General features: G+C 38.2%; 1 protein-coding gene across 1 annotated transcript; it reads left to right on the top strand.

Annotated features, from left to right (window-relative positions):
* The first annotated feature begins 304 nt into the window (after positions 1-304).
* On the top strand, positions 305-5,601 carry MCM4 (Minichromosome maintenance (MCM2/3/5) family protein). The gene is made up of 18 exons (XM_089623321.1): positions 305-427; positions 543-1,244; positions 1,331-1,459; positions 1,546-1,627; positions 2,092-2,224; positions 2,304-2,375; positions 2,471-2,593; positions 2,678-2,791; positions 2,879-3,091; positions 3,193-3,291; positions 3,390-3,550; positions 3,980-4,076; positions 4,164-4,325; positions 4,507-4,587; positions 4,698-4,776; positions 4,861-4,997; positions 5,101-5,154; positions 5,250-5,601. Exons 1-18 carry the CDS (start codon positions 391-393, stop codon positions 5,322-5,324), a joined length of 2,550 nt encoding a protein of 849 aa, XP_089479447.1. The 5' UTR covers positions 305-390; the 3' UTR covers positions 5,325-5,601.
* Positions 5,602-12,967: the final 7,366 nt, after the last annotated feature.

Genomic DNA, 12,967 nt, shown 5'->3' on the forward strand with positions numbered 1-12,967 from the left:
TAGAAATAATAAATATAGTAAAATAAAACATAAAACAATAAATAAAAATAAAAGACTATTAACATCTTGAAAAGAAAAATGATTGTTTACAACTAAAAAACGTTTATCTTGATAGTAAAAACTTGAGCACGCTATTATTAAGATAAGTATAAAAAAATAGCTAGCAGAAGCAATTACACAGTTCTATATATGGGCCTATTCTATTTGTAAATAGTTTCGGCCCATTAGAACCCCCGATAAGAGTTGTGGCGGGAATTCTTTACCTTTTCCCGCCAGATTCAACCATTTCTCTTATTATTCTTCACTCTCCCTTTCTCCTCTCTCTCCAAAAACTCCACACACAAAATCCCCAATTTCCTTTTTCCTCTCACTCGCTCTCAATCTCCGGCCATGGCTTCCGATTCTTCCCAAGGAAACATGAACAATGGTAACTCTCTCTCTCTCTCTCTCTCTCTCTCTCTATATATATATATATATATATATATTTGAAACCCTAGCATATATCTATTCCATCGCCTGAATTTCAATATCATCCAATTCAGGGCCTTCGTCTCCAGATGACTCGTTCTCGAGCCCCATCCGGAACACCTTCTCGTCGTCGCCGGGTAACGCCTCTCGCCGGAGCCGCCGCCTCTCCGTCTCCGCAACTCCCCCTCCGCCGCCAAGATCCTCACGATTCGCTGCCGCGTCATCAGAAGCCACTCCAACACCGTCGCGCCGAAAGCGCCGTACTCCGTCATCGACTCCTCCGATTCCGACTTCCGCCGCCTCTGGCGCAGCGGCGGCGACTCCGACGTCTACCGACGGCGATTTTCCGGCGTCGTCCGAGGGCGGCGAGGGTTTCGACATGGACGAAGACCGTCCCACTTATGTCTGGGGGACCAACATTAGTGTCAACGATGTCAAGTCGGCTATTGTTAGGTTCCTCAAGAACTTTCGGGATCAGAGGCCGAGCCAGGCCTCGTCCGAAGGCGAGTTTCACCTTGATGGGAAGTACATTGAGGCTATCAAGAGAGTTCTTGAAATGGACGGAGACTCGCTTGATGTTGACGCCCGTGATGTGTTCGATTATGATTCTGATCTCTATGCCAAGATGGTTCGGTACCCACTCGAAGTCCTCGCCATTTTTGACATTGTTTTGATGGAGATGGTGCCTCATATTGAACCTCTGTTCGAGAAGCATGTTCAGACTCGGATTTATAACCTCAAGAGCTCGGTCTCGATGAGAAATCTCAACCCATCTGGTGAGTAATTTCGGTTTTGTAACAAGTTGAAGATTGTTGTGCAGTGTTTTTTTTAAACTGACTTGACTTGGGTTTAATTTGATTAGACATTGAGAGAATGGTGTCTTTGAAAGGAATGATTATTCGGTGCAGTTCTATAATACCAGAGATCAGAGAGGCAATATTCAGATGCCTAGTGTGTGGTTACTTCTCTGAACCCATTGCTGTGGAGAAAGGTATTTTGATTGTCTCATTGTGACTATTTTGTTTGGATTGAACTGGTTGAGTGGTCCATGTATAATTGAATTTTGGGTTTGACCAGGACGAATCACTGAACCAACAAGATGCTTGAAGGAAGAATGCCAAGCTAGGAACTCCATGACACTCGTTCACAACCGATGCAGGTAAATTCGGGCTGTGTTGTCATTTACCAAAAGGGAATTAGAACTCAGATGCAAAAGATTGCGATATACACGTTTCATTCTCTGGGGAATAACTGCAAGAAATTGAATTAAAATCTTTATTCTTGCTGCAAAAGGGCTTTTTTGGCATTAGATAATCTTGTAGTTCGGATTCTGGAATGGGCATCTTTGTAAAAGAAAAAAAAAAGTTTTTCGCCACGTCTTTGAAAAAAAGGGTGCTCGTCATGGAGTTTGGTTTCATGTCAAGTTTGATAGGTGGTTGCTAATCATGTTATTAGCACATTGTAATTTGTTTTCTCTAATATGGTCTTTTGCCATTCGGGTGAGCAACCGTTAAGCTAACAGCTTGAATTTTATGCGTAGAGTTTATTCTACCTGGAGTTTGAAGGTTATTATGGTCGAATCATTAGCAATTTTTGTAAACTTATGGCGTTTTCCGTATTCAGGTTTACTGATAAACAGATTGTGAGGCTCCAGGAGACTCCTGATGAGATCCCTGAAGGAGGAACACCACACACTGTGAGCCTTTTGGTGCATGACAAGCTGGTTGATACTGGAAAACCAGGTGACAGAGTTGAGGTAATGATTTATTGGATGATAACTTCTGGTTTCATGAACGTATAATGTGAATATGTGTGTAATGTCTCTATTTTGGCAGGTTACTGGGATTTACAGGGCAATGAGTGTCAGGATTGGACCAACACAAAGAGTTGTAAAATCGCTGTTCAAGGTTAGACCTGTTAATATGATTAAGGCGTAAATTTTGAGTTGTGGCCCCTTGTTTGATGTGAAGATGTAATTTTATTGCCTTTCTTCTTATTGCAGACCTACATTGATTGTCTTCATATAAAGAAGACTGACAAGTCAAGAATGGCGGTAGATGATCAAATGGAAGTTGATAACTCTCAAGGTTTAAACTCTGAGGAACTCGTATTTGATGACGCAAAGGTATATCAATTGTCTACCTTTCACTATACTATGACTATTTGCAGCAGACATACTCATATGCTCTTATATCCTTGTTAATCAAAGGTTGAAGAATTGAGAAAGCTGTCAAAACAACCAGATATTTATGAACGGTTGACGAAGTCTTTGGCACCTAACATCTGGGAGCTGGATGATGTCAAAAGGGGTCTACTCTGTCAGGTATATTTTTTCTTATCGTTCTATGATGCATCGGTCGTGCTGTTCTGGAGATAATGTTCGCTTCATTAATGAAAACTGTTAATGCAGTTATTTGGTGGAAATGCTTTGAGGTTGCCATCTGGAGCTAACTTCCGTGGTGATATAAACATTCTTATGGTTGGTGATCCCGGAACAAGCAAGTCTCAGCTTCTCCAGTATATACACAAGCTATCTCCCCGTGGAATATATACCAGTGGACGAGGGAGTTCGGCTGTCGGTCTAACTGCTTATGTCACCAAGGATCCTGAAACTGGGGAAACTGTAAGCTTTAATTTCTGGATAATTACTTTTTTCAGTTGTTTTCAGTTAAGTGTTCATCAGAGTTTCATGAGCTAGAATCTAAATTTTCTTCATCTCAACAGGTTTTGGAGAGCGGAGCGTTAGTCTTGAGTGACAGGGGAATCTGCTGCATCGATGAATTCGACAAGATGTCTGAAAGTGCAAGAAGCATGTTACACGAGGTGGGTTATTCATGTAGGGCTTATAAGAATAGGTCGATTTTTTTGGGATAATTTTCAGTGGCCACTTACCCAGTTACCGTTGTACCTGTGTTTCCCAGGTGATGGAACAACAAACTGTTTCAATTGCAAAGGCAGGAATTATTGCTTCTCTTAATGCCCGGACTTCCGTGTTAGCTTGTGCAAATCCAAGTGGTTCGCGATATAACCCTCGTCTGTCTGTTATTGACAACATACATCTCCCTCCTACCTTGCTATCTAGGTATGAACGTGTTAATTTCTTATAGCAAGACTAGGAAGTTTAAGATAAATGGTCACTTCCCATGGCTTGCTGTGGATAGTATCACCTTGTTGAATGTTTATTTGCTGCAGTGTTTAAAGTAGTCTGATTCTAATGGTAAATTTACTGATTACAAAATGAATAGGGCTACCTTTTCATGTCAAATAATTTTTTTTTAAGATTGTATAAGTATAATCAATCAATAGCGATCTTTTGGGTGAATGCTACATCTGTTTTCCCTCATCGATGCTTTAAAATTTTGACATATTTGAATTCCCTTTTACCATAATTTGTTCCATCTTAACTATCTAGTGCCTTGGTGTGCCTACTGGAAGCTAGTAACACTTCTCAATGGTTTTATTTTTTATTATATATATATATATATATATATATATTTTTTTTTTTTTTCAGGTTTGATCTTATCTACTTAATTCTTGACAAGGCTGATGAGCAAACCGACCGGCGGCTTGCCAAACATATAGTTTCATTGCATTTTGAGACACCTGAGGTTTGCAGTGATGTTTCCAGTGTTTGTTGTTCATAAAGACTCGTCTTCTATGATGTGTCTATTTCTAAATCTCTCTCTACTTTGCAGACACTGGAGCAGGATTTCATGGACCTTCCTACCCTAATTGCATACATAAGCTATGCCCGTAAGCATATTCAGCCACAATTGTCTGATGAAGCCGCCGAAGAGTTGACTCGAGGTTATGTTGAAATGAGGAGAAGGGGAAATTTCCCTGGAAGTGGAAAAAAGGTAAAAAGGGGTTTATTTTTATGACTCGGTAGATAGATAGAGAGAGATAAGCTACATAAACCTCTGTTAAAATGCTAAGCCACGCCAATTATTGGTCCCCATGTGGTGTTTTTGTGCGTTTTATTGTTTTAATATTTTTTAGTTACTTGCAGCCCATAATGTTCTATGCGTTTGAAAACAGGTTATCACTGCGACACCCAGGCAAATTGAAAGTTTAATACGTCTTAGCGAAGCTTTGGCTCGCATTCGTTTTTCAGAAGTGGTGAGTAAATCATGCACCGATATTTAAAAAAATAAAAATAATAATAAATTATATTGGTCAAATGTGTGTATTTACAAGTTGAATCAAAATTATTCTCGGATGTGATACAGGTAGAATTGCCTGATGTGAGGGAGGCATTTAGACTTCTAGAAGTTGCGATGCAACAGTCAGCAACAGATCACTCCACTGGTATTTTATCTAATTTTAGACCAATCTGTTAGCCAATTGTAATCTATTAGACCAATCTGACAAGACGGGTCTCCAAAATTTTAGGAACAATCGATATGGATCTGATAAACACTGGGGTTTCGGCGAGCGAAAGGATGAGAAGAGAGACCGTTTTGACTGCAACGCGCAATTTGATCATGGAGAAAATGCAGCTCGGAGGTCCATCGATGCGCTTGTTGGAGGTATGTCTCATTGCGAGATGTGAAAGAGGAAAAATTTTCACTTCAATCTTTTCTGGAAAAAAATAAAAAAAAATCTTAATCTGAATTGTTTTTTACAATGTAGATACTGGAGGAGCTAAAAAAGCAGAGCTCTGGGAGTGAAATCCACCTCCATGATGTAAGTACACATTTTGCTCACAAAATATTATAAATAGTTATAGCATGAACTATGAATGAATCGTGGTAATAATGTTTTTTCAATACACATTTCAGCTGAGAAATGCAGTCAATACACTCTCGAGCGAGGGGTTTGTGGCGCTTCACGGAGATAGCATAAAGAGAGTATAACCGTGAAAGACGATCGAAAGAACGTAATTGCTACAGAACTACAAGTTATCTCTGAGCATGAAATGAATTATGCTTGATGATATGGAAGTGTTTTGAGAGTTGATCTTTGACTTGTAATTATGATGTTGTAAAGGTTGGCCAAGTTCTGTATCATACTTAGCTTTTGACTTCTGGTGTAGTTGACCAATATCCCGTTTGTTTCTTTATCTATTTGCCCGAAAATGGATTTTTGGCACTGGTTTGATTGACGAGTAAAGATATTAACTTTTTCTTATTACATCTGATCCAAGAAAGTATAACCTGAAAATGCATTTTTATTTTCAGCTAAGAGAGTTAAATAGGGAATTTGAGAGAAGTTGGTGTAAGCAAGGACTACACTTCATGTCGTTTTTCTTCTCTCAAAAAGACTTCTTTATGATTCAACCCCAACTATATTGAAAGAGAAGCCTGTTTTAAATGCTTCACAATAAGGAGCCGGTGAATAATTCGACTTTTCATTTATGGATAGATATTTTCTCTCAAGCGAAATTGTGAAAAAATATCACAAAGCATTTTTTTTTTCATGTGTTGTGTTTCTAGCAACAATAATGAATTAGATGATACCATCCGTCCTACTTTGATTTTTGTTTTAAGCGACAGTGTATTATTCGTTGCAAATTGGTTACAAATTACAATGCAACGCTCCTAGCAAATGGATTGTTTTCTCTACCCCTTATTTTCTAACTGAAGACTATCTTAAAAATATCCTTTTTTTTTTTAAACATTATCATATAACAGTTTGGTGTAAAGAAAGAAAATGGGCGAAAAGCCACAATACCTTCTAAACTCTTGGCATATTCTTTTTACTTTCAAGAAAAACGTTGTAGGGTAAGTGCTATTCAGAAAAATATTTTTTTACAGAATAATTAAATTTAACCTTCATATATATATATATATTATATATATAAATATTCTATATTCTTATTGCATTCAAATAATTTTTATTATTATATAAAAGTAGGTACATTAAAAAAAAAAAACGTGGCCATTTCTAATTAGTTGCCTTAAAAAAAAAATCTAAAAACATGGCCATTTCGAATTAGTTATTTGTTTGTTTAAATAGTTGATATGTGTAAAAGATTTTGATTTAATAGCTAAATAATTGTCAGACATTAACTTCATACAGCTCTCTCGGTTCTCTTTCTACCTCATTAATAAATTTATATTGAAAAATCATAGACAAATTAACATTTGATATTCATGTAAAATTCTATATAATATCAACCTGGCTTATTGGAAATTTCGGCCTTCCAATAAGCCGATAAGGACGGCTTAATGGCTTAACGGAAATTTTCCTTCCGTTAAGTCATTAAGCCGTTTCCGTTTCTTATTGGAAGCCATTATTCCGTTAAGCCAATAAGCCGTTTTGATTTCAATTAAAATGTAAAATCAAAAGGACTAAAATGTTACGTTTTTAATAAAAATGATTAATATGCAAACTAAATTTTATCTTTACATACAAACTATATAATGAAAATATTTTCGAGACGTTTTTATTTTAAGTAAGAAACGTGGACGGAATCACGAAAATTTTATTAATGAACACTCACTTGTGGCGGGGGAAAACCGTGGTTACAATAAATATCATAAAACGAAAGGATTACAAAAATAAACCGTGGTACATAAACTATATTTTAGAAACTATATTATATTAAACTATATAGAAAATTTAATTTAGAAACTATATTATATAAATTACATAGAGCTTGATGAGATTGTAGAGAGAATTGTAGAGAGAATTTGATGGATGATGTTGTGAAAATTTGGATTGAAATGAGTTATTTATAGAGAAAATGATGAAAGTGTAAAAAAATTAATAAACCTGTGTATAAACAGTAAAATAACGGAAACCACGGAAGCCGAATTTCCGTGTAAACGGTTCCGCGGAAGCCTTCTTTCCGTATAGACGGAAGCCGCTAAGCCGTTATGCCGAGCCACACGCGGAAGGAAGGACGGCTTCCGCATTTCCGTCTCCAACAAGCCAGGTTGAATATAATATGATTATTTTAATCTTAGTCGCCGTAGATCTTACAAATAATGGTTTATAATATTTAAACAATCAAATAATTAGCTGTTTAGCCATCTAAAACACTAGCAATTTGGTTTTAGCCAACCTTTCGTTAATTTCCCGTAAATAGCCATCTTGCTTACGTGGCAGCTTATTAATTGAATTAGTTTTACCTTTTTGCCCTTACGCTATTTTAATTAGGCAGTTTTTTTTTTAAATTTCGAATTAAATATTGAAACCGAATAGGGAAGTTTTCAAATTTGAAATTTGAATTTTGAGCAGATTTTGAAAGTTCTCAGCCAATTAATTGTTATGTATTTGGAAATTTTCAGCGTTGACTTTAGGTAATTAGTTTATATTTTCGTTGCAATTCATTATGGATAAAATCTATATATATATTCTTCATTTATTGATATTATTTTGTCTTCCATATATTCATAATTTCCAGAATTTTCGTGCCCAAAATATTTCCAGAATTTTTTCAATTTATTTACACGAATATACTGTAAATAGGCTTTGTATTTAAAGTGAATATACTGTAAATAAGCTTCGTATTTACACGAATATACTGTAAATATGATTTCTATTTACACGAACATACTGTAAATATGTTTATCTATTTACACGAACATACTGTATTAAAAAAAAACATAAACTTCTCTCAACAAGAAGCTTGTCGATTTGCACATGCGTTCCAGGAACAAGAATGAACTTGATTCCCAGGTTATAAAGGAAAACAAAATCCCTGAGAACCAAAATTAGTCGAGAGAAAAACAAAATCATAGATCGTTGCCTTGAGACACGGGATCGTCGCCACCAGCAGCAGCCCCACGCCGCCCACCGCCGCGTACCCCAAAATGGCCCGCGCCTTCGTCGCCGTCCACTGCGATCCCCGCGTCACCTCTTCCACATCGTCCTTCTCAGATTCGAAATCGCCGGCGGGATCGAGGCCAAGCGCGCCGGTGGTGGGATCGATGTGGATCACCTGCGTGTCGCGGTGGCTCGCCAGGCTGGCAACGATGCATGTCTCGCCGGAGTCCAGCTCGGCGTCACCGAAAGCCTCGCGCCTCGGTGGAATCACCACTATCCCCTCCCCGATTCTGCTACTGTAGCCGCCAATTTCCGGCGGAGGCGTTATCTTCCTCCTCGAGCCCACTCCCTCGATCTCTCTTTCTCGGTTCTCTCTCTCTCTCGGCTCTCTTTCTTCTCTCTTAATGATCTTAATTAATGATCTTAATTACGTCTGTAATAACCACGAGCAGTTATATCAGAATATTTTGTATTAAATGTTTTTATTTTCAGCATGTTAATGGACGGGAACGGTTGAGAGGTTATTTTGGTATTTTTATCTATGTAAATAAATTTGACTGGTTATTAACATGAAATTAAACAAATGTTGGCTAAATCCAAAACTGTCTAAACTGGGAGGCTATTTAGCTATATAACCCTTAAACAATTGTATTTATACGAGACCGTTTCAGTTTATAAACAATAATAACAGTTTATTGAACTTAATTTATACAACATAAACCAAGTGATATAAACAAACAAAAATTAAGAACTGATTACACAATGAACCCGACCCATGAGCTCGGGGACTACCTCTCGGGCAATAAGTATTATGTACACAGTTTAAAAGTAAAATTGTTTGGGTACAAAAAATAATAATAATAATAATAATAAATGTACTTGGGGAGGATGAATAAAGAATTGAGAAAACGTGGTAAATAAATTTACCTACCGAAACAAAATGTGATTATTTTAATTTGTAAAAACGAATCAGTAATTTTTTAGTTTTTTTCTTTGGTTGTCAATTCAAATAGGAATCCGAAAAACTATTTTGAGTTTACAAAATTTAAATCACCTATAAAAATGAGACATACAAAATAAATTAATATTTTAGATTAAAGTTATATATTTTAACATAGTTTTTTTTACCGCAAAATGTGTATAATTTTCTGTATCGCTGTTACCATATCAATGATCATTACAATTTCACATTCTCAATTTTGGTGGAATTAATTAAAATTAAAATTTTAAAATATGAAACTAAAAAATAAAAGTATTTTTTGTGTGTAATTTTTAACCGAACAGAACTGAAGTGAAGTGAACAAGTAAACACTGGGTCTAGGTAAACGTGGCTTACCGGTAGCGGGACGGGACGGAATCCCCGCTACCGGTAATAGAGGTAACGGGACGGGAGGTCCCGTTAAGACTAACGGACGGGAGTCCCGTCCCGTTACTGTAGCTAACGGGATCCGCGGATCCCGTTAGCGACCGTTGCTTTTTTTTTTTTTTTTTTTTATTTTTAATCTCGGCCGTTGGATCAAAGATCAAACGGCCGAAAAAAAAGAGCCGTTTGAATATGAACGTTTGATTTTAGCCGTTGGAGCCGAAAATGAGGTTTTTTTTTTAATTTTTTTTTTTTCCCCACTTATTTCTAAAATCTATAAATACCCCCCCTCCATTTCATTCATTTTCTTCACACCTTTCACTCAAACTCTCTCAAACTCTCTCAAATTCTCTCAATCTCTCTCTCTAATTCTCTCAAACTCTCTCAATTTTACTCTCTAAAGCTTTCATTTTCTCATGGCATCATCATCCCACAACCGAGGAGGTCGAAGGGGAAGAGCTTCCCGAGGTGAACGAATGCACCGTTTTGAAGAAAATTGGTTGCATTTGTCTCAAAACGCCCCCGACCCAAACACCCAATACTCTTTCGATCCAAATTATGTTGCTCCTACTTTCCACAATACGGAATTCACCGAAATTCCAAACACACAAATGCCATATTATCCTCAAATGGATCCCGAGCAAGCATATCAAGCACAAATACCGCCATCCGAAGCCGCTTTTCAAGAGTTTCAAGTGTTCGAGGAACATTATCATCAATCCCAAAATCCAAATGAAGAAGAAGACGACGACGAAACCCAAGATCCAAATGAACAACATGATGACGAGGAGGAGGAGGATGAAGAAGAAGACGTCCCACCGCCACCACCTCAGCCTCGAACTCAAGTTCCACGACCTCGACAACGTGAGCAACAAGAGGATACCCGACAAAGACGACGTGCCCGAGAAGAACAACAACAACAACAACCACCTCAACAACAACAACAACCACCACCGCAACAACAACAACAACCTCAACAAGCACAAGCATCACGACGTCGAGCGAGGTCTGTTGTCTGGACGTTCTTTGCAGAGGTGATTGCCAACGGTGAAAAAGCCGGAAAATGTCACGTTTGTGGCAAAATCTTTAGCGCTCATAACACTAGAGTTGGGACGTCGCTATTGTGGAGTCATCACAGACACTGCCAGGGGGGGGACACAATCTGGAGCCTCTACAACCCAAGTAAGTAACATCGATCCTTTAAAATTTAGACGTGATTTAGTTGAATATTTTGTATCAACCGATCAATCTTTTAGTCATATCGAATCTCAAGGCTTTGTTAGATTCATTAGTTCTTTTATTCCAAACGTACAACTAATGTCTAGGAAAGCCTTGAGATCCGATATCCTAAAATGGTTTTTAGGAGAAAAGGAACAAATGAAAGACTCAATATCCTCTGGTAGATATAGCGTAGCCTTAACATCGGATATATGGACCGGTCAATCTAAGATGGACTTTATGAGCGTTGTAGTCCATAACATAGACGACGATTGGAACCTGAACAAACGTATCATAGCGTTTAGGAGGATAGAAGGTTCTCACACTGGTGAGAACATCTTAGATATCATAGTTAGTGTTTTAGCTGAGTGGGGTTTGAACAATAGGGTTATATCTGTGACCTTAGATAATGCCACTAGCAACAACGCCATGATTAGGGAGTTGACCCAAAAACTTAACGCAGACGAAACCCTTATACATCAACGTTGTGCTACCCACATCATCAACCTCATAGTTCAAGCCGGAGCCGCTAGTTACGACCCTTCGATAAACAAGATTAGGAATTACATAAGTTGGATAAATAGTTCAACCTCTAGAGTAGATGAGCTTAAGAGACGGCTTAGACTAAACGGCCTTCAAGAACGCACATTTCACCTAGATAACAAAATTAGGTGGAATTCAACCTTTCTTATGCTGACCAACTTCTTATCCGAGCGTTACGTCGATGTTATTGTTTCGTACATTAACAGCGTACATGGCGAAAACGCTATATCTGATTTGGATATTAGGATGGCTGAATCATTTGTTTCTTTTCTCGACATTTTTTATAAAGAAACTTGTTATCTTTCTGCTGTTTACACTCCCACTTCTTTTCTCGGTCTTCATACTATGACCGCAATAGCTGTGCATCTTGATAAAAATAAAAACGAAACTATTTTTCAAGATTCTATTCAAGCAATGACAGCAAAGTTTTTAAAATATTGGGGGGCTGGAAAGGTTCCATTACTATACGGTTTTGGAGCCATTCTAGACGTCCGATGTAAAATTGGAGGTTTAAATTTTTTTTTGAAATACATAAGAAACCATTTTGTGGACCAAGATTACGTTGCACTTGATCTTCCGAGGATCGTGCAAGCTTTTTTTGATCTTTTCAAGGTTTACGAGGCGAAACTTCTACCGCAATACCGAGCGCAACCTTCTCAATCACAGACGCAATATCCGAGAAGACACCAATACACGAATGTTTTCGTCAACGCGCCCGCGTACAGCCTGTCTCCTCAACAACAAGAAGCTGGGACAAGTCAGACGAGGTCAAGCGCAACCGACGCACGGTCCCATCCGGAGATCCAAGAGTACGATAGGAACGATTGGGTCAGGTCGGACGACGAAGCCATCGACCTCTTGGTTTGGTGGAGCCAGAATGCGAGGAGGTTTCCGATCTTGTCATCTATGGCACAAGACATCCTCACCATCCCAGTTTCAACTGTGTCCTCTGAGGCGGCTTTTAGCAGCGCGGGCCGGATCATCGACGATAGAAGATGCAGCCTGAAACCGGAGATGGTCGAAGCATTGACGTGCGGAAAAGATTGGATTCAACATCGAAATCGAGCACAAGAAACATTCATGTGCTTCGATATTCTAGACGATTTTGAAGTTGATTTTGCAAACGTAAACATAAATAGTTAAAGTATCGTGTATAACAAAGGGATATCCCGGCCCTTGTCCGGGATACATTTTCAAACATTTAACGAGGAAAGGGGTGCTCTTTTTCCTCGCCGTCGCACCTTTTTAGGGGTCGGTGATGTTTTTTAGGAGGCCCATTTTTAATTTCACATTCTTCTTTATTGTTTTTTTTACCCATTTTTAATTATTTAACAACATTCATATTTTTCATTTCTACCCACTTATTCCAAATCTTTTCACTTTAATCCTTTCATTTTATTTATTAAATTCTTTTTTTAATTTTTTTTTTTTTTTTTTTAATGCCTAACGGGATCCGCGGATCCCGTTAGACATTTACCGCCTCCGTCCCGTTATATAACGGGACGGGACTCCCGTTCGGCGAATTAACGGGAGTCCGGGCGGGGGCGGGACGGGAGGCGCGGTAACTCCCGTTAAGCCACGTTTAGGTCTAGGTTTAAATCTAGAAAGATGAAGGAAAAAAGCAAAATAAACGAAGGACGTGTAAGCTTGTTGAAACTCTTG

The sequence above is a fragment of the Urtica dioica genome, chromosome 8 (genome assembly GCF_054948205.1).
Source record: "Urtica dioica subsp. dioica isolate 48M chromosome 8, U.dioica_male_clone48M_v1_H2, whole genome shotgun sequence".
NCBI lineage: Eukaryota > Viridiplantae > Streptophyta > Magnoliopsida > Rosales > Urticaceae > Urtica > Urtica dioica.